This window comes from Stegodyphus dumicola, chromosome 10 (genome assembly GCF_044657685.1).
Source record: "Stegodyphus dumicola isolate Sdum_Otavi_A_Nest chromosome 10, ASM4465768v1".
NCBI lineage: Eukaryota > Metazoa > Arthropoda > Arachnida > Araneae > Eresidae > Stegodyphus > Stegodyphus dumicola.
Genome location: NC_140777.1, coordinates 142,364,981 through 142,388,476, shown reverse-complemented (window position 1 = coordinate 142,388,476; position 23,496 = coordinate 142,364,981). Strand labels below are relative to the sequence as shown.

The window sequence follows — 23,496 nt, the reverse complement described above, 5'->3', positions numbered from 1 at the left end:
AAGGATATTAGGGTAATAATATTTTTTACTCATCACACATTTCTTGGTGGTGTACGTTTTACCAAGAACACAAACACGAAGTAAGTTTGATATTTATAGATTTATATTTGATATGTATTACTGACAGATATCACTAGTTGTCAACGCTTAATAGAAATTAAATGACAACACAGCTTGGATACTGTTGGACATAAAATATTATCACGCGCAGCAAAAATTTGCTTTTGCAAGTAATAAAGTTTGTCTGTGACGGCTAATAACTTTGTGAAAATATGAAGTATTGTAAAGGAAATGTTACTCGAAACTCTAATGTCTATTCCAAACACCAGCTTGAATACATTTAGATCTAAATTATTATCATGCCCGCAGCTTTTGCACAAAACTTGCTTTTGCACAAAAATAAAGCTTTCCTGTGAAGGCTCTTAACTTTGTGAAAACATAAAGGTAGAAGGGAATTGAATTTACAGAAAAGAAAAGCCGTTTGGTACTTGAAACGATACAAAGTAAAATGTAATATAACGGAGAGAAGAGAAAATGGCCACACAGAAAGTTACATGTTGGAGAAGTCAGTAGGAGTCAGAAGTCAAAATACATAAATATGATATAAAATACAGATGTTAAGCCCAAAAATATGAACACGTTTTGCAGTAGAGAGGCATAAAATGCAACAACACAAATTCTACAAAAATGTACAAAGTATATAAAGTGAACAGTTGATCTGGGAATCTTGAATTTGCGAATTGGCAGTGATTATAAAATCCAGAGAAGACGAGAAGGACTAATCCTTTTTCTATTGGGGACTAAATCCTTTTTCTATTGAAACATATTTGAAGTGATATCTATATCGAGGAACTGACACATTAAGGCTCTTTTGCTCGTGTGTCACATTAAGGCTCGTGTAACATTTATGCAGCTATTAATGAGTGGACTTTTAAGATCACGATGTATAAAGGAATTCCTAATAAAGTAAAGGGAATTAATGATACTTCTTAAAATTTTATTTTGAAGAGAGTTTGGAGTTTTAAAATATTATTTCTGCTTTTCGCAGTCCATTCCAGGGAAGCATAAAGACGATTCGTCTAAATGCTGAAGTGCGAAATTCTCTGTCTGAAGAGCAAAGCTCGAAGATACACTTATAAACGGATGAAGGAGGTGTGAAATTCCAGCAATTTGACATATAACATAATAAATATGGTCATTTCAGTTTGTAAGGTATTTTCTGCCTCCTTACAGCTTGCCTTAATGGCATAATTACAAGCACATCCCCCTAGCAATCGAAAGTCCGAAGTTCGAATCTCAACGAGGACAATGCTTGTTTCGAAAACTATTGATGACTCTACAACGAGGGCACGAACTAAATTGTATTGTACAATAATTCGTCAATCACCAGGGTTTGGTGATCGGGTCCTCGCCTCCTCATTCGCTTTTAAATGGGAGAGAATGTAAGGTATTTTCTCCCTTCTTAAAACGTGTCTTCGCGATATAATTATAAACCATATCCGCCTCATATTCGGAAGGTCCAGAGTTAGAATCCTGATTAGGAAGCTGCTCATTTTTTATGCTTCAACAAATCTAATGACTCTACAATTTGATTCTTTCTTTTAATGTTTCTGCAAAGTAATTTGCTCTAGAAACTTCTACTATAACTTGAGCCAAATAAAAGATGATATCTTTTATACTTACGATAACATCTTCTGTGCAAATAAGAATGCAATCAATTTAAATTTCGTCATCTTACAAGTTTTACATCATATGTAACTTATTTAACGTAAAAGTTATTGAACGCCTCTTGTAATTAGCTGAGATGCAAGCGCAAAGTACAAGTTCTAAAAGGAAATTAGAAATGCTATTTAGTAAGCCTTGAATTCTCGGTGCTTCATTTTATTAAATAACAAGTCTATTTTATTTTTCATCTCTTGTAGAGAGGCACATGACGCTACTCATTAAAATGCATTGTGTACAATGTAAATGTAACATTAATACACATTTGGAAACTAAAATATTAGTATGTTATTTCATTGTAAAAATTATGTTTTTACATCTCATAGAAACTAAATAATAGATTGTAAAAAATATTTAAAATTACATGTTTTCAATTAAGGACGCTGAAATATAAAGAGCAGCTTCTTAATTTCTACTTTTCTTGGTCTTCTGGTAACTAAAGAAATTATGAATCTACTAAAAATGCAGGATTTTTAATCAAACTTCTTAAACTAAACTAAACTTAAAGAACAATTTAATCGAACTGAATACAATCATTTTTATACTCTCATTCCTGTTCTTTCCAAGCCTGTCACCGGCTCGGATAACAGTTCCCGCGTCTCATCGCAAAAGGCTTTTCAAAATAAATCAATCACCAGCGCACCTTTGTCTGTGAGAAATTCTATTCACCACAGGCATTTAAAGTTGAGTCCATCAACTCATAATCTTGATTCCTCTCACTGTTGCGAGACTCTATCTAAATTTCATTCATTCATTCGGTTCTCCAGTAAGGCAACGTAAAAGAGAAATAAATGATCAAAATAAAGCAAGCATTCCACCTAAATAAAAATAAAAAATAAAAAAATCTGCAGGTTTCAGATTTTAAATTACGTTTAAAGGGGCGTTTTTTTTAACGTTTTGTGTGTTACCTTCATTTATTAAATATCATGTTCTTTGCACTTAAACTATAAAATTCAGTTCAATAGTAATGTCGCAAAATAATTTTAAAATGAGCATATCTTTAAAATTTCCGATACACAGTTCCGCGCGCTGAAGATATAAAGATTTTTCCTCCCGTAGAGTGTTTGCCATTGCTCACTTTGAAATCCTTCAGTTTGTTTATCAAAAATTCGTTAAAATTTTACAAAAATATGAAATCGGTAATAAAACAAATTCCAAATTTGGTACTCCACATGCCCATATTCGTAGGAGGATTACGTCATTCAAAATTCGATGGCTCTATGTGCCGTTGTTTTATCATAATGCGAGAAATATACTTACATTTATGCAGATTTCTCATTATTTAATTTCTTCAAACATAATGCAGGACTCTAACATTTGGTGACAACAGTTTGAAAAGTGAAACGGACATTTATAGTGATTCAACGCAAAATCGCAAAACGAAAACAATAGTCCTTCAGGGAGACATCCCCTTTGGACTAATAAAACAAGTCATCCACCTCAGTAAGAAAACATGGCGTATTTCTGCCATTCTCTTTAATATTCTAAATATAAACTAAAAACATAGTATTGCCAAAGCGTGAAAAATAATTTTTTCTAAAGTGCTTTTACACAACTGTTGGGTTTCTCGCGACACTCACAATGCCTTTCTCAAAATGAAGAGTTCAGAATTCAGAGAAAAACAACGCAGTCTTAATTATAATGAATTTACTGACCAGCCTATCAAAAGACGGAAATTCTTCTTCAGCAATTCTCATCGATAATCCACAATTACTTCTTCTTTTTCATAAATCCTGCTAATCAGTATCCATCGTCTTGTTACAGCAATAAAAATTCTACTTTCCCTACTTGAGTTTTATCAAAGCACTTATAATTAACGAAACTATTTTTGTTATATTTTTATGTCCTACTTCTGATGTTCAGTGAAATTATGTTTATGTTCAAACACAATTAGTATATGAGGGTTTTATTTTTAGTTACATATAATTAAGAATATTTTAATAGTTTATTTTTTATTATTCATTACAAGCTGAAGTACCCGGCTTTGCGTTAGCCTTATGCAGAGTGAAGAGATTCCATTTAAGAGGGTAGAGGTAGTTTTTTCGAAATATTTGCGAAATGCTGATAGAGAGCATACTTAAATTCTATTCTAAAGGTTCTATACTGTTCTAAAACGATAACTAATACAGCGTCATCTAATCCTATAATCTTAATCAAGTATCTTATAAAATAATTTGCAGCTGACCATATTTTGTGTCATTAAATGAATTATGAAGTTCTCTTTCTTTAAGAATGATACATTCAAATCAAATTGATTGGTTTGATTGGAAGAATGTTTTTAATTATTTTTTGTTCTTTTAAAATTGTTAAACGTAAAAGTGTTGTTTAAATCCAAGGAAACTAAAGGTAAGATAAGTTTGGCTGCCTTGCCTCATGAACTTAATCACATTGCAGGTCCACTCCCCCTTTGGACACATCCTGGAGATTCAATTTACACTATTACCTCTCCAGAGGAGCGGCGCACCACCTGGAAAAATCTCCAGGCAGCACTGGTCGTCAATTGCTGCCTGCCAGTCGCATGGGCGAGCCTGTCGCAGAGAGCCATTACTCAGCAAACTGGGGAGAAACCCTCTGGCTACGGATCCACACCATTTAGAACATGACAGACCCCCGAGGCCGGCTAATAAGTGACCTTTTTCAAGGCCTTCAGAACCACCAACTTCATAAATTTTATACCCCCGTGGCCGAGACTGCCTAGGTACAGATCGTCAGAATGAAAAGTCATAAAACAAATAATAATCTCTGCTAATCCTCAAAGCAATCACCATAGGCATCCAATGCCTTTTGCCTATAAGTGACTGGCCTGTGAGATGCCATCAACTCAGGAGTCTTGGACCCAAAGAAGTCCATGAGGGCCTTTTCGAGGTCTGGCCGATTGTTGAAGAATTTCCCACAAAGATAGTTATCCAGGGAATGGAAAAGGTTATAGTCTGTTGGCACGAGGTCTGGAGAGTATAGTGGATGGAATAGTATCTCCCAGCCCAGTCGATGGATGGTGTCCCGTGCCTCCCGAGCTACATGCGGCCTCGCATTATTATGGAGGAGGAGTACACCCTTAAGAATGACCAATGCTGGCTCTTTATGCATCAGTGCCTTATGTACACGTTCCAACTGCTGCGATACAGGCCTGCCGTGATGGATTAGCCCACTGGCTCATAGTGCATCCCTTGGCGACTAGTCTACCATATACAGAGCATAATCTTGCGTAGGTGGACAGAAGGTCTCGCAGTGTAAGACACGGGGTCCCGTGGTGACAACCAATGTCTGGAACGGTTGGGTGTGTCATACTGGACCCACGTTTCATCGATGGTGAATACGCTTTCAAATACGGATGCATTGTTGTGCCGATTAAGCAATGACAAACAGGCATCGACACGCTGTTTCTTGTTTGCATCGGACAGTGAGTGGGATATCCAATTGCCCAGCTTGTATGCCTTTCCTATGCGGTGCAAATGAAGTCTGATTGTTTCACCAGATACCTGGCAGTGTGCAGCAAGCTCACCACATGTTTGGCTACTGTCACTCTATGGCTGCTCTCAGGGCCTCATCGTCCAGAGCTGGTTCCCGACCGCTGCGTGGTGCATCATTAAGAAATATATCTCCTGACCTGAACTTCTGGAATCATTGCCTAGCGGTTCGTTCGTTAACGGCATCATCCCCAAAGGCCTAACAAATTCGGCGACTTGATTCTGCTGCTGACAGGCCCACTTTAAAATCATACAGCAAACAACTCCGAACGAGCACTTTGACGCGTCCATTTCAATCAGTCGCTGTCTGAAGTACAGATGGAACACGTTTTGATAGACACTCTTGGTTAATGTCCGAACTCCCATCCTACCCACTTCATCGCCAGGTTTGGCGACTATTTTTATGTTGGAGTTCCCTCTTCCAATATCATATCCGAAACGGCAAGAACTTTTTGGTTACCTTATAAAATGCTAAATTCTCTTTCTTTAAGACTGTGATATTCAAATCACCTCGAACGTAGAGTTTGGTTTTAAATCAGCTGTTGTTCTTTTAAAATTATTTAATGTAAACTGTTCTTTATGTAAAAATGGCCAAATGTTTTTAAAAAATAGAAATTTCCGTAAACTAAAAACTATTATGGATAAGAGTGGGTTTCGTATCTCCTCCATGCACTTTTTTTAAGACCACACATTTCAGTTGAGCTTGAAATTTGACAACAATGAAGGGCTTTCATGGGCTTGCGTAACTATTCCGAGGGTATTTCAAAACGAAATAAACTCATTTTAAAATTATACAGGAGCTCCAAAACTGTTTTCAAAGTGTTTGATAAAACAGATTTGGTAAGAACGAACAGCTGGAACTTAATAATAGCAATGTGAACCTGATATGGGTGACGTGATTTTAATACTTGCAAAACTATTTCTTCTGCTGAAGGCTGGAAATTCGGCTACTCGATTACCAAACTGCATTCCTGTCAACAGCTTCCCCCCACCACCACCATATTCCTGGATTCTTTTATTTTTGAAAAGCCGGTTAAGAGGGTCTACTCTAATTTTTACGTTTCAGGACATTTAGTATAAACCGTATAATTTAAAACTTTTTTATAAATTTTGTTTTATACTTTTTAGTCTATAATAAGTAGACTAAAATATCATTGAATATTTAGCCTACTTAGCCTACAAAACGCAGATAATTAAAGGGGAAAAGGAAGCATAAAATTTGAAAAGAAAGAAAATTAAAACTGCTGAACGACGGAAAATTATTCTTTTAAATCATATATAAGATTACAATCAGTTCATTTAAATTTCAGTTTGATTTAGAAATCCGATTTTGTCATCACTTACTTAAAACCACAAGCTTATAAATAATAAAATATCAAATCTTTATGATTTTAAATGTTTGTTAAAAAATGCAAGATATTAGAAAATCGAACATTTCTTTTGAATTGCCAAAAACCTAATAAATTACATTAAAAACATTCCGAATGCTTTCATGTTTTATATTACGCTACACACGCATACACGTTACGAGAGCATTTGGCTAATTTTTAGCCCTTTTGGCTAATATTTGGCCCTTTGGGCTAAAAATATTTAAAAACAGCATATCTTTAGAATTTCCGATTGACAGTCTCGCAAGCTAGGGATAAAACGTTTTATTCCGTTTATAAAGTTTTGCCACTGCCCGCTTTGATATCGCTAAAATTTTTATTAAAAAATTCGTTAAAATTTTACAAAATATGAAATAGATAAAATATTTTGTAAAACAAATTCGAAATTCAAAAATCGGGTTTCCAAGTGCTCATATTCAGGTAGAGGACTACGTTATTCAACATTTGATGGTTCTACTATTGTGTTTTGACAATGCAAGAAACAGACTGTTGCCTGCGTACGAATTCGTGATAGACTGAATGGTCAAGTCCGATAAAATACTAATAAAATTTATTCTTATCAAAAGAAATGTAACATAATGCTGGAATTTTCCTCAGAGATACTCGTACAAATGCTCAGAATATCACGTAGTAATAATCAGTAGTTATCCTTCAAACTTCTAAAACGTTAAATAGGACGCAACCCATCGAGCAGAGATAGCTAATCCGATCAACATTAACAACAGTAGCTAACTAAATGACTGAGATGAGATGTTCTCTGACTGGCTTTTTATAGCTGTATTTCTGCTTTTCGAGATTTCTGGAAAGCAAAAAGAGTAGAATTATGGTTACAGCTAACGCAGTAGTCAATTACAAATTCAATTCAAATTAAATATAAATTACCGACATAAAGTTTTATTCAATGTTAAATGCACTTGCTCCTGTATTTTTACTTTTCCGGCATAGCTTTATCTTAAAACTCGTGTCGCGCTGCATTGCATGGGAAATATAAAACAATTTTAATTATAATTCTACTAGCATTATCTATCTAAATAGTACATCGCAACAATACATACATTTATGAAGTTGTTTCATTACTTAATTTCTTTAAATGTGACAAGATTTTTGGTGGCACGATTTTTGAAAAGTGATTCAATGCTTTTAGTGATCGACGCAAAATGCCATTTCGAGACTAAACTTCCGGGCTAACGCCCCTTTGGGCTAAAAATTCCAGGAGCATTTGTCGGCATAAATGTTTTGAAAGTCTTTTGTATGCTCCTCTAAAAAATCTGTGCTGTTTATTCTGACCGTTAAAGAAAGATTAGTATGGAAAATTTAACATTACATAAGAAAAATATCTATATCGATTTCTTAGAGACATACATAAGAAAAATATCTATATAGATGTCTTAGAGACATTCCACTATCATCACAAATAGGCACACGAAAAATGAAATTAAAAATCGGTCGATAAAAAGGGTTAAAAAATAAATTTAAAATTAAATCTCTTCTATTTACTTCTGGCTAGAGGCAAATTAAAAATAAATTTTTAATTTGCCTCTAGCCAGAAGTAAATAGAAGAGAGCTAAATTTCCAGTTTTATGAGAAAACCAATAAAATATTTAATATTTTATCCAATTTTAAAATCGTGGCAACTAAACTCGTCGTTCAATGTAGTCAGTCATATTTTGCGTTGTATATTATTAGTTTCACGCGCTCGACGATTGCTATACGTATAAAAATGTTCTTCTGAAGTTAAAAGATTTCTCTTTTACCAGTTCTAGTTAAGATTTCATAAAAAATGGTTATATATTTTTTATTCCTGACTGCTGTAAGCTGCAGCGCTTTAACAAATTCGAATGAATTGCATTTCTTCAACATTTCAATGAATTCCCCAGTGAATGGCTCAGGTAATTCGTCGCATCACTCTGTACTAACAATTTCAAATACAGTCCAGGACAATGTCTCGAAGAATACTACAAATATTACTGTACTCGGAGTAAACGGCAATCATGAAAACAAAACGACCGAGCTTGATTTACCAGGTAAATGATATTTATATTTTAAAAAGTTTCAGCTGCATTCCAATAATAATTTTAATCAAATTTGTGGAAAATACTTTTACAAGTATATTTTCCTTGACTTCAAATTGATCCAAATAAAATATCGGTTTCTTCACTATTGCCCATTTTACTGGTAGTTTTGTCAAATATGAGGTATGACTTGAAATTTGCTAATTTAAATGCAGATTTTGAAATTTAAATTTTTGTCTTATTTCCAGCGAGTTTGAATTTTCTTTCGAAATTCATAATTTAACATCTAAATTAATGTTTATTATTTTAAAACTCAAATTTTAAATTAATTTTCAGTGTCTTCAAATTTTGTTTCAAATATTCTTTGAAATTCATAATTTAATATCTAAATTAATTTTATTTTAATCATTTATTTTAATTTAAATTTTAAATTAATTTTCAGCGCGTTCAAATTTTGTTTGAAATAATTTTCTTTTGAAATTCATATGTTAAAATTTAAATTAATTTGTATTATTTAAAATTTAAAACCAAATTTTTATGTTTTTTAATTTAATTTAAAATGATTTACTTTTCAAATACAAATCTAAAAATAATCTTCATTAAAATATAACGTGTTTTTAATAAAAGTTACCCAATTTAGACTCATGTAGAAACTGTTCTGGTAGACCTGTTTCGTTAAAACTTGGTAGATACATTAGGTGGCCCATGGGGAGATAAAATCTGCAAGGAAAATCAATAGTTCAAATTTCGCCCAAGAGTTGGCGCTTTTCAAGCAATATAGAAATTAAGTTATGCAAATTTGGGGCGTTTTAAAGAGCCAGTAGTTAATTCCGTAAAATCGTTTTTCACCATGCCTTTAGAAAAGAAAGGTCAAGCTTCAGTGATCAAGTTGTTTTATCAGAATGCAGTGATTTTTCAACTGCACCGCGAGAATATCGACATTTGAAAGGCCTTAGAAAAGGGCCTATTCAACGCAGGGTTTTAAAAAGATGACTACTAAATTTGAAGAGACTGCGGAGTTCTGCGTGCTGCGAAAAAGAGAACAGAAGCGGGTTTCAAATGAAACTGTTGAAGAAGTCTCTTTGCCTTTGGTAGAAAGAGCGTACTTCCCAATACTCTTCAACAAGTTCTCAAGCGTTGTCATGTGTTTTGTTTTTCCATTGGTCGACAGCATAAAAGGTTCTGCCATCCATTGTAAAGTGGTATCCATACAAGATCCAAGTTCTGCAAGAGCTCCATCCTGCAAACCCTGACAAAAGCATTGGTTTTGCTAGCCTTCTATCGCTCTATAGCTTATTGGTTTTAGCCTAATGGCTTTTGCACACTTGTAATTAGCACCTGTCTCCTCCTGCCTAATCCAGAGTGAGATAACGGAGTGGTTAGAAACGTGGATTCCAATCGTTACACTTTAACAATCCTTTTGTAACAATTAGAATAGTTACAAAACACCGCAGTTGCTTTCAGTAGCAGGAGCGGTTATAAGAGTTTGTTGTTGTAGCCTTCTATCGGCCAGAATATCCGTCGACATTCGAATATTTTGTGGTCGTAGTAGTTGTATTTTACCCTAGACGAAAATGATAATACTCAAAACTGTCGCATATGGGGCTGTAAGCCTAGTGTTGTGCATGAATGGTATCTGCATAGTGTGGTTTCACTGCTGATTTCCCTCTTTTGGTCCTCTTTTCGTTGGGAAGAACTCTCCTCAAGGCCCTCAGAAGTGTTTTCCATTATGGGTGCCCATTACTGATAACTAGTGATTCTTGCCTTACAAGATCCAAGTTCGCTTGCCTTACAAGAACGCGAATGTTTATAGATTACTGTCTTCATGCAAGATAGTGTACAACCTCATACTGCTGGATCAGTGAATGCATTGTTTCGTATTCACTTTGGGATCGGATAATTTCGAGTTTTTCAACTGTCTGGCTTCCTCTATCTCCGGATTTGAATTCCTGTGACTTCTAGTTGTGAGAATTTGTGAACGATCAAGTCTATGGAGGAAACATACGCAGGTGACAGGTGAATGCAGGGCCCGGACACCCGGACGGCTTAATATGACAAATCGGGTGTCGTCCGGTACCCGCACCTATTTAGAACAACACAACCCCGGCCACTTCCTGAAAGGGCTGCATCGGAAATATATTAATGGAGAATATGTGGTATTGACGTGGCCAAACAAGGGCGTGTGCATATATATGCTTCAGTATACAATTAATAAAAAGTTTCATACATAGGTACATTGGTGGTATAGGTACATTGGATACATATGTATATTGGTCTAAGGGGTTAATGAGATAGGCAAACAATAAACACTTATACATTAAAAGAAATGAAACACTGACGCAACTGGCGCAATAATGCAGAAGATGACAATTAATGAATACACGTAATCGTGTGTCATCCTGTATGACTATACATAAACTACTAGAAATGATATGCATAAACACATACAAATGATGGCGATAAATGAAAGCACATAATCATACATTATTCTACTGGACTATACACACATCAATAAAAATGATACATACACACCTATATGTTGACAGAAATGATACACTGAGAATGAAAATTGTGTATCAGTGTGATCGATGACAATTAAAGGTTACACATATTCGTGTATTACCTTACTTGGCTATACATATATATTAGTATAAATGTTACACTTAAAGACTTATACATTAATGGAAATGAAATACTGAAAATGGCACTTATACATTATACGATAGATGAAGAATAGTGGTAACACGTAATCGTGTATCATCCTAAGTGGCTATACATACAGTAATAGAAATGATACACTTATACATTAATATACATTTACATAAAGGATAGGGTTGTGGTTAAGCCGAATCACACAAGTCCTGGCCTAATGCTTGCAGTCTGTCCATAATACTTTTGAGTTTTTTAAGTACCGCTGGTTGGCGAATGAAGAATCTTTTATAGGCTGGATCTGTGTTGTAAAACGGCATGTGCCACTCTCGTGTTAGTGGGCAGAAGGTGACATAATGGTCCGGGCTACCTGGCTGGCCACACACACAGATGTTGGTGTTTGTTATTCTTCAGGACGTTTGAACTGAAACAAGCAGAATACTTTATATTGTGCAACTGATCGAGAAACTCTTAGTGCTACTGCGGCCAACCAGCGGCCGAGCGGTAAAGTCGCTGAACACTGGTAGTTCGGTCCGAGGTTCGAATCCCGCGAACGGGCTGGCTGTATGGGCGTTTTCGTGGTTTTCCCCATGTGTAACGTGTATACGAGCCAGTTTCCCTTAGAAAGTCCTCCACGAAGGCATCCCTCCTCTTAGGCAGATAGCCCTCGAGGCTTTGCCATATTCACACACACACACACACACTTAGTGCTACTGCTGAATATACTATAACACGTTTTGAATGTGTGATTGAAGCAAATGGAATGCACATTGCACAAATGCTGCAATTAAATAAAGTTTTGTGTTTCTAATTTGTGTTTTTGTTCTTCATGCGTCCTCTTCTTACCTGGTGGTCGAAATTTGAACTATTATTGCAGATTTCGGTACTTTTCCGTTTTGCCGGCGCAAACGATAAAGTCGCCAATAATGGTTTAACTGATGCCAGACGGAATATCTTCGCTGGTAACCTTTTACGCCTCAGTTTCAAAACAAGTTGAAGCCATTTCTTATCAGATTGTTTCTTTCAATACTGGCATACAATAATATAGAATTTTTACACGATATTTAAATTTTAACCCCTAAGACAATTCACGGTAATTAAGTCAATTAGAACGCAATTACACCGCTCATCCGAAGGCGAAATCAAGTGTTAAATTCATCAATTCTAATGACTAGCGAAGTAAAGCACTGCGGTTTTACATAATTTCTGAGTAAGCTATTCATACGAATTGAAATAATTCTTGCATTTAAACTTGTATTCCAAATTAAGATTTAACTTAAAATTAATGTAGATAATTACTGAGCGAATTAAATTTTAGTAGCGTAGTTTACGTGAGATGAGATCACTTGGGGTCACGTGATACGAACCGGCGAATCAGGATTTTGAACTATGAAATCATAGTAAATTCTTAAATTAATGTCTTTTTACAAATTTATTGTCTTTATTTATTGGCTTTTTACAAAATTTTAAACCATATTAAAATGTTTATGCCTATACAATAAAAAAAAAAAATTCTTAGAATTAACATTTTTTATGTGTATATTGTATGTTGTAGCCAACAAAGTCTGCTTGGCGAGATTTGCGCCGGCGAAACGGAAAAGTACCCAGATTTCTTTCCTCTGTGGTTCCTACAACGTATATAACAAGTTTCAACAAAATAGTTCTAGAATAATGGGCTCCACGCTAGATATAAATGGGAACTTTAATTACAATCGCCTCTTTGCACGGATTAGTGTTTCCTGGATATATTGTTATAAAAGAGAACATTACGCCTAGTACCAAATTGAAAAAAATCTGTAACTTGCAAATTCAACATAGCCCCAAAGACTTATATGGTGGCAACTTGAACAAGGAAGCACCATTTTCTCCAGTGTCAATCTAAATTAAAATGAAATTAGCTTGCTTCAATATTAAATAGGCTGCCTTATTCGTATAGTTATTATATAGTGGTTAGTGCTGCTCCCGGAGAAAATTTACATAATTTTAACTGTGTAGTGCTGATTTCGCAAGTACATAAAAGTTAAGATTAACTGAATAAATAAATATGTCAAATCCATTAACTGATTTCAATCATAAAATTAACGATAAAAACTAGGAAAGAAATGAAAATTAAAAAAACACATTATTGAAAAGATTTAGTAAAAGCGCATAATATTACGTTAGATGAGCCAGTGTAATCACACATTACAGTCAGTTTCCAGAGAGCAGAATCAAATGAATAAGACTAGAGACATGTTGAAGTCGTCCTGCGAACTGGTCAACAGAGTTTCTGTAATCGGTAATGTCGCTGAACACTGGTAGTTAGGTCCGAGGTTCGAATCCCGCCAACGGGCTGGATGCATGGGCGTTTTCGTGGTTTTCCCCATGTGTAACGTGTACACTAGCCAGTTTCCCTTAGAAAGTCCTCCACAAAGGCATTCCTTCCCTTAGGCAGATAGACCTCGAGGTTTTGCCATAATCACACATACAATTACATGCTTTCTGTAATACTTTCCTTTCCCAAATGACGAAATCGTTCCACTAAAAAAGTTCATTTTTTGCCATCCTCGTGATGCACTGAGGCCACAGTATTTTTGCGGCATATGTGCATCTAAAATACACGGCGAGTCAGAAGCCCTTTCGAAAGGTTTGGCGGTGAAGAAGAGGGTGCTACTTTGGTAGACGGTTGCACGGATTTTGGCGATTTTTTGGCGATTTTCCTTTGGCGAGTAACACAACTTATGGTAACACAACATTGCTGGATAAGTTATTTATGGTAACCGATACTTTGTTGTCATTTTATTTAAAAAATAGTGCGTTTTATTGTGCATAAATTCCGTGTTTAAAATATTATTTATGGCTTTTAAATATTAAAAATCAATTTAATTTTGCATTTTTATTTGAAATAAAAATTTTATTGTTTATCATATTTTATGAAATTTTATATTGTGGATGATGTAATCAATGACGTCACCTTATTTTAAAAGTAATTCGTTTTAATATGTATAAATTTAATCTAATGTTTTAAACATTATTTATGGCTCTTAAATATTAAAATACAATTTAATTTTGCATTTTTTTAAAAAAATGATTGTATTATGTATGGATTTTTAAATAATTTTAATTCTAGCCGTGATGTAATAAGCTCTGATTGGTTATAGAATATTTGTACATTAACGAGCTGTAATCAGCTCCCTGATTGGTTACTGACAATTTGTGCATTTCCGCGCCTTTTAAAAATTTAATTTATATCTTCGAATTTCTTCAAAGATGTATTCAAAGATATTATCTAAATTATGATTTTGATTTTTTATTGTGGGACTTATCAATAAACATCAGGTTAAACACTCAAAAAAATGTAAGTACATATTTTTCTATTATTTTATAATTGTATACTTCAATTTTTGTTAAAAAAATTAATACACTATTTTTAGAAATTGCTGAGATAATTATTGTCCATATGTTTTAATGTTAATTATATTCTATATAACGTATTTTAAAGTATTTGAATTTAATAATATTCTAATTCTTTTAAATGTTGGTATGATGGTTTTTAATTCGATATTCAATTTCAGTAATATTTTAATCTAGTTAAACGTTGGCCCAATGTTTTTATAGCGGTGTTTTTATTCTCTTCTTTGCTATATGAAAGTAATAATAACCTTACTTTAGTATTTTATACTCATAGTAAATGTATTTATTTATATTTGCCTGCCATCTTAAAAAACGACATTTTCAACAAAAAAATTAATCCATTATTTCTAACGATATTTATTTTTTTTTAAAGTTTCGAATACTTTACTATGCGTAAAAACAGCGTTTTTCAAGATGGCTGACGTTTGTAGAAATCGCGCCAACGTAAATCGCCAAAAATCCGTGCAACCGTCTACCAAAGTAGCACCAAGAAGAGTTGTGAGAAACCCTTGGATCCACACCCGTGGAAAATTCTGCCCCAAAATTGGTAGAGAGCTCAACGAAGTCGTACTCTTACTAAGACCCTCAAGGTCCAGACCAGCGACAGATGCAATCCTGTGTCCCTCGTCGCAATAAAATTCATGGGTTTGTCTTGGTGTTAACTGTCAGACAAATGAGCTAAGTCATAACAACAGTATCAAACAAGAAATGTGACCTCATTAATATCTGCGTGTCGCCAACAATCGTCAAAATCAACTTCACGCTCCAAACGGAAAATAAAGCGGTTAGCTTTCTGCTTTTTGCAGACCATAAAACTTCTGATTAAAAAACACATATGAAGCATAAAATTGAAATCGATAAGCGTACATTTATATGGTACTTAAATTAAAAAGTATCTGTTAATATATTCTATTATCATTATAATAATTGTTATTGAAAATCGAAACTTACCTATTAGACCAACCAACTTGTGCAATTTGGCGTTTTTAATATGAAAAAGCAATGATGTATTACAAAAAGTTATTAGTTATAAACATACATATTTTATGTTTTATTAAGTATTTATTCTGAAAAATCAATCAATAAACCTACTTTAAAAGCGAGTAAAAGTTTTGTTTCTTTTGTTCTGAGGAAAATTTCGTGACAGTCGCTTTTAAGAATAGAATCAAAGCATTTGCTTTTGAGTGGCTTTGGTCAAAATATTGAATTCTTGCAGAAATGTTATCACCATTTCTTCTACTGAAGCTTAAATCAACAAGCTCTATTTTAAAACACAGCTCAAAATAATAAAAATATCGCATTTTTTTCATAAAAGTGTTGGAACTTGAAATACTAGAAAAAGAGCGCATACAAAAATAGCGACACTTCTTGATAGAAATTGAGAATTGTTACACGCTGAATTGAAGAATTTTTATACGCTTCTTTGCCAGAATTTGACGCATTTCGAAATTTGGTAACTTCTGCTAAAATGGCTGCGTTAATACCATAAGTACCTAAGACTCTAAACCACTCTGGTAGGAGTTCAGTTACGGGTATAATGATAAAAAGAATATGGGAATCACGGTCTCTTATTTCCCAAATAAGGGGGCTATTGCAAAAATTGGGAGTTTACAAATTTGGTAACTAAGTTTTGTAGCTTTGGGAACAAGATACAGTGGCCCCTTTATTAAGGTAGTACCCACGTCTTCATCCGACAATTATCAAGGAAGTACTGCAATTTGAACACTATTCTTTAAAAGTGTTTTTGTCATCATTACGTATAGCAGTTCTCAAACTAACCAAGGCTCCTGTACTTCTTGAAAACATCTATGTGACTGGCGTACGGCCTGTAATATATATGTTACTGGCAAAGTATGAAATCCGGCATTCTGAAAAGTACCTAGGCTTTTCATAGAATGTCGGATACTGGCCAGCAATGTGTGAAACGATTGAACATTTCACACACTGCCTAGGCATTCTATAGAATGCTAAATAACAAACCGGGAAATGTAGTATGAAATACGTTTCCGATTCGTTTTCGAGTAACCGAAACCAGTTACCAGAAGTTACAGAATACTGAAAGAAATTTCACTCAAATGCGAAACCTTTATACGAAATGATATTGAACTGAACATCCACCTTTGTGAGCTCTACCAGGAAAGACAAAAAGGTATTAAAAACGATATTTTGGGGAAACTACTATTTTTTTTCTGAATTTAATTCCCTTTATGAGGTAGATCTTCTTGGTTGTTGAATTTGTATTCCAGTCTTAGCCAGATATTCAATATGGTGCAACAAGATCATCTCATTAATTTTTTAAAGTTTTTTGTTGGCAGGCTTTCATTATTTTTTCAAAATAACATTCTCATTTTTCATGAATGAATCTCTTTTAAATAATAGCCACCTTTTCCACACTTTGCCTCTATCTTTCCTAATAATGCCAGAGCAACATAAAGTAGCAAAACATTTTGATAAGGTAAAAAGCGTTAACTGGTAATCCAAGATGTCGTCAAAAAAATAGTTAAGTGGCAACCGAGGTTACTTGTGGATCATTTCATTCCTTCTCCGCACACTTTCGCACATTGTGGCTGTAGATTATGACCATTCTGCGGGTATTTAAGCTTTTTAGCATAGCGGTGGACCATATACTAGAATTATTTTAGTCTTTAGTGAAATTTTTGACTTAACTTTCTAAACGCATACAACATTATGTGGCTCGGCACTAGGATTGTGTGCTTTAGAATTCCACAGTAAATATTGGCGACAGGCTATCGATGCCAAAATTTCCGCCAACGATCAATGGGATAATACGTAAATTCCTATGGCTTGTTTAAAGGAATAATACGCTTCTTTTTATTTCCATTTTCCTATTTTGGTGCTGAGATTATGCGAGATGCAGAGTTTGTGCAAATCTTCTTTTTAGTCCAAAGGGACAATTTGCCCAGAAGGACTATTAATTTCGTTTTGGCGTTTTGCGTTGATTCACTATAAATATCAGTTCACTTTTCAAGTGGTTGCCGCCAAATATTAGAGCCCTGTATTATATTTAAAGAAATTAAATAATGAAGAAGCTGCATAAATGTATTCATGTTTCTCTGATTGTGATGAAACAAAGGTACCTAGAACCATCCAATTTTGAATAGCATACGTTTCCACCCAAATATGGGAATCTGGAAGCTCAAATTTCAAATTTGTTTTATTATATCTATTTCCTATTTTGTAAAACTTTAACGTATTTTTGATTAACAAACTGAAGGATTTCAAAGCGAGCAATGGCAACACTGTACGGGGGAAAAAAACTAAACATGCTTATCTTCAACGCGCGAGACTGTGTATCGGAAATTCTAATGATATGCTCATTTTAAAATTATTTTGCAATATTGCTGTTGAACTGAATTTTATGGTTTAAGTGCGAAGAACATGATATTTTATAAATAAGGGTAACACACAAAACGTTAAAAAGATGCCCCTTTGAGCGTAATGTATAATCTGAAAGCTTTCAGATTTTTTCTAAAGAGAAAATAAAACAGATTGCTGTATACTTGGACGGAAAAAAGCACAAAATAACTATGCGTGTGAGTGTCTTATATGAAAAAAAAATAATGTAAAAAGAAATGTACATAGATATTAACGCAACCACCTCAACCGCCTGTCTACCAAATGCATCTCCTCGTTGTTTCCTTTACAGATTTTATCGCAAAATTTTATATTCCTGCAAAAATTTTACCGCAGTGTCTTTCATTGCTGGCGAACTCTAGAAGCCCATATTTTGAACTTCAGTCTAAGGCAAAACTATTACGTTTATATACAACTTGGAATACAACAAAAAGACCGTATACAAAAGCAGCAACGTTGCTTGACTGAAGAACTGTTATGTTTGCCTGAAGAATGATAATGCGCTTGGTGGCCATAGTCTGGCATTTTCTGAAAATTTGGCAACTTGGGTGGCTGCGATAACATGCAAGTACCAAAACAAAAGCGCTAATGAATGCATCAGACGTGAAGATATCCGAAAAACGTTTCATTCCATGGCCGTCAACGAGTTAGCGAACTTTCCATGGGGATGCTGATAACAACAAAGTAACGAATTTTGGGTCTGATCTCTGCCAACTTACATAGTTTGATTGTAGCAAACTTTTACGGTCTGCAAAATAATATTTAAGCACCCCTTATGCGTTAAATTTTGCATTCGGAAATTGGATACAGGAGTAGAAAAGGAATAAGAATTACGTTATTGATAATAAGCTATAATAGCGTACTTTACCTTTTAAAAACTTAGTGATTATAATTCCGCAATTTAACGACTTTGTGATCAGAAACTAGCAACTTTTGATCTCTCGTGTTGCATTTCTAGAAGAGTTATTACACACACAAGCAAAGGGTGTGCACGGTACAGCTTAGAACAAGTTGAAAACCAATGAGCTGCTGCTATGATGCTGATTATACATGCGACTATAATATTTACATCGCATTAATTTAATAGTGTACAAAGAGATTAATTTAATAAGTATTAGAATATTCACTAAAATCCCATTAAATACAAAATTAATAACAGAAAAAATAATAAAATTCGTAAAGCAACGATTTGCTTACTACTAGCAAAGGATTTATCAAACCCCCTCTATTGAAAAATAGTGAAAGTATTGTTTCCATTTTTTTTTTTTTTCATAAAAACGCTTGGTTATTTTGTGAAGCTGAATACTGATCATACACTGATTCTCAGCTACTAATCTTCATCGAAAAATGTATCGTACTTTTATATAAAATCATATCTATCATAGCAGTTCTTTAATCAGTCTACGTCACCATTTTTGGGCGCGTTTGTGTACTTCAACTATTCTTTGTGTACTTCAACATGACCATGCCGGTACAATGGCGAGGTTATGCGCGATGCAGAGATTGATAAATTCTCCAATATTTTTTAGTGAAAACAAATCGATGTGATTCCATGTATACAGTGAAACCTTATTTAATAATTAAAATTGACGTTTTGAATTCCCAAGTATGTTTCCTTTGGATATGTTAATAACGTTTTTCGACTTTAAATAAATATCGATAGTTTGGCAATCTTTTAAAAGAAATTCGCTACAATCTTACATATTCATTCGATACACAATTTTATCAAACTAAAAAATAGCTTACATAATCACAATTTTTCTTCTCTAAAAAATCGCCAGATTGCGTCAAGATGGTAGCGTAAACATTTAAGTGCTAAATTTATTATTACGAGAGGAAAATGTTCCTTTATTTTCACATAATAAATTTACATAGACTCTTTTGGTTTAGGTCACTTATTAAATTATCTTTTATCTAATTTCTTAGATAAGTCGGGGAAAAGAAACTTGCAGAGTTTCAACTCAACTCACACAACCATCTTTCCCGATCTCACTGCAGTTAACAAGACTGGAATGCCAATGACGAACAGTTCTGACAACAGCACTCAGAGTGGAAAGAGCTTACTTTACAAGCATAGTGTGCCTATTAAAAAGCGTTTGATACCAGAATTCCCGATGCCTGAGAGGAATGTGGTATATAAGTTAATTGTGGAGCATCCCTCATTTGGGGGTCGAGAGAAGCGATTGGATAGTTCAGTGCCAATTTCGCGGCAGCGTAAGGATAGCGATGAAACCGACCAAGTTATGATGAAGAAGGTATTCGATTTGTTGCTGTCAGGCATGTGAAGCGGACTGAAATCTTGTTCAAATTCCCATCTAAATTTTTATGTTATTTCATTGAAGTAATGAGCATTTTAAAAATAACTGTTTAGCTTACTCTACAAAATTCTAAAGCATTTGTTACTGTCAGCATTTATCATGGTTACCATTTATAGTTATAGCATTATCGCCAATGTCAAACATAGAGGATGAAATAAAAATTACCTATAAAAAGAATGTTTTTGTATCAAGTTGTATAATATTATGCTCTAAGATCTTCTTTTGTGTGTTCATTAGTAAAATGTAACAAACATTTTATGAAATACTTTTAATGCAGATAACAGTGTACAGCACCTGTGGTCTTTGGAACAATCCCTTGTCCAAATCTTGCCAAAATTGAACCATTGTAAACTCAAGAAGTTTTTGGTGCTTATAAATCTGCAATTGAGGCAGAGAATAGCTTCGAACCAATTATCTTGGCGCTTATATTCGCGTTATATAAATTAAGCGGTTTAGATCTAGGACCCCAAATGTCCACAAGCATACTAACCCTGAACAAGAAATTCAGTTATAGCTAAAGCTGCCAGTATTCCAAAAAAAATAATTATTTACCTTCTTATTTATTAAAAAATCTGATATGGACATCACATGGCTCCCTTGTACGGCCTATTATATTATACACATTTTTCCTGCATTTCATTTAAACTTATTTCTATGAATTTCGTTAGAGATATACATTGAAGTGACAAAAGTCATGGGATAGCAATATGCAAATATACAGATGGCAGTAGTAACGCGTAGAAAATGTATAAATGCTAAGTGCTTTGACAGGGCTTTCATTTGTGTTCAAGGTATTCATGTGAAGAGGCTTTGACGTGATTATGGCCGCACGACGAGAATTAACAGACTTTGAACGCGGAATGGTAGTTGGAGCTAGACGCATGGGTCATTCCATTTCGGATATCGTTAGGGAATTCAACATTCCGACATCCACAGTGTCAAGAGTGTGCCGAGAGTATCTAATTTCAGGCATAACATCCCACCATGGACAGCGCAGTGGCCGACCACCTACACTTAACGACCGAGACCAGCGACGTCTGCGTAGAGTTGTCAATGTTCACAGACAAGCAACACTGCGTCAAATAACCGCAGAAATCAATGTGGGACGTACGAGGGACGTGTCCGATAGGACAGTGCGGCGAAATTTGTCTTCCTTGGGCTATGCCAGCAGAAGACCGACTCGAGTGCCTTTACTGACAGCACGACATCGCCTCCAGCGACTCTCGTGGGCTCGTGAGCATATCGGTTGGTCCCTAAACGAATGGAAAACCGTGGCTTGATCAGATGAGTCACGATTTCAGTTGGTAAGAGCTGATGGTAGGGTTCGAGTGTGGCGCAGACCCCACGAAGCCATGGATCCAAGTTGTCAACAAGGCACTGTTCAAGCTGGTGGTGGTTCTATAATGGTCTGAGCTGTTTTACATGGCATGGACTCGGTCCTCTGGTGCAACTGAACCGATCGTTGACTGGAAATGGATACCTTCAGCTACTTGGAGATCACTTACAGCCATTGATGGACTTCACGTACTCAAACAACGATGGGATTTTTATGGATGACAATGCGCCATTTCACCGGGCCACAATTGTTCGGGATTGGTTAGAAGAACATTCTGGACAATTCCAGCGAATGATCTGGCCACCTAGATCGCCCGACATGAATCCCATCGAACATTTATGGGACATCATCGAGAGGTCAATTCGTGCTCAAAACCCTGCACCGTCAACACTCACAATTATGGACGTCTATAGAGGCAGTATGGCTCAATATTCCTGCAGGGGACTTCCAACGACTTGTTAAGTCCATACCACGTCGAGTTACTGCACTTCGCCGGGCAAAAGGAGGACCGACAAAATATTAGGAGGTATCCCATGACTTTTGTCACTTCAGTGTATTTCGCATTCAGTCAATTCAGTTTTCACTTCTAGGCAAGGCAAAAATACATAAAAATTCAAAACATCTTGCTTTAAAACTGTAAAATACAGAAAACGTAAAAACAAGCAATTCGACCTCAGGGCAGGAAGACAAAGTTTTCGGTGCACAAAATTGAAAGTTTACTTTTGCTCCCACTCAGCAAAAAGACATTGAAGTTGGTGCAGGAACTTATTTAATCCGCTATTCTACTAACTAAGAGTTTCAAATGTAAACAAATAGCGCCTTCGTTGGGCTAGGTAACACTTAAAAAAAATTTTAATTTTTGATAATTCTACAACTATTGCATATAGATTAACTAAAAGTATAAAAAGCTCAACCAGAGTATAAGAACAACATAATCAATCACTTTTAAAGCAAAAAATGCACAATTTATCAACATATAAGAATCAAAAACTGAGCTAACAGACCCGGTAACACATTGGGTTATGTTTTTAAATCAATAGAGGTCTAGAAAGTACTCATTTATGATACTAATTATAACACTGACTAAACAAATTTTTTCTTATAATCTTTAATGGTTTTAATTGAATTTTTGTTCCTGGAGATGGTATATAGAGGTTTTCTAATTATATATACATATTTATTTATCTACTTTTGGTTCGGCCTACTGCAACCAAAAAGGGAGATGCACAAGTACATGTTATAGCAGTCCCATATACAAAAGTTCACCGTTCGGAGGCTACTCCTTTTTGACTTATGCGAGATACATACATACGTACGAACACACGTCACCAAAAAAATCTCTTCGGAATCCATTTTACGATCCGTTTTGGGAAAGAGTCATTTTTTCTCTCCGTACTCAGAAATATCACTCAAAAACATCGTTCAAATGGATTAGAAGGTGGTCAAAATGGATATTTTCGTCGAAATATGATATCCGAATTTTTTTGCTATTACTATCCTTCCTTTACTTCGCAGAAGGAGGTAAAAAGAAATAACCTGGAACAGAACTTCAGTGATCATATTTTCACTAGAATATTTTTGGTTCTTCTGTTTATGTCGTTGCATTCTGAGCTATTGAAAAAAGGATTATAACCTCGACACCAGTTGACATTACCAAAAATATTACAAATTAGTAAAAGAAAAAGAAATGAAATAACTGAAATATATTTCTGTGTTTATCATTTTAAATACAATTGTTTCATAAGAATAAATAGCAAAGTTATATTAAATTTAATTTAAATAATTATCTTGCGCCATTGCTGCAAGAAATGAAATTTGAATTTAACTAACATTCTC

General features: G+C 34.7%; 1 protein-coding gene and 1 long non-coding RNA gene across 2 annotated transcripts in view; one reads left to right on the top strand and one right to left on the bottom strand.

Moving 5' to 3' along the window:
- Positions 1 to 7,141: 7,141 nt before the first annotated feature.
- Positions 7,142 to 23,496, bottom strand: part of LOC146995122 (uncharacterized) — a 30,254-nt gene continuing 13,899 nt past the window's right edge. Inside the window, exons 2-3 of the long non-coding RNA XR_015043571.1 lie at positions 9,221 to 9,309; positions 7,142 to 7,376 (exon numbers count right to left, since the gene is read on the bottom strand). This is a non-coding gene — a long non-coding RNA (uncharacterized LOC146995122). The remainder of the gene's footprint in view (positions 7,377 to 9,220; positions 9,310 to 23,496) is intronic.
- LOC118186861 (uncharacterized) lies at positions 8,289 to 20,414 on the top strand. Its single transcript, XM_035357026.2, has 2 exons — positions 8,289 to 8,601; positions 19,933 to 20,414. The coding sequence occupies exons 1-2, from the start codon at positions 8,358 to 8,360 to the stop codon at positions 20,289 to 20,291; spliced, it is 603 nt and encodes a 200-aa protein (XP_035212917.1). The 5' UTR covers positions 8,289 to 8,357; the 3' UTR covers positions 20,292 to 20,414.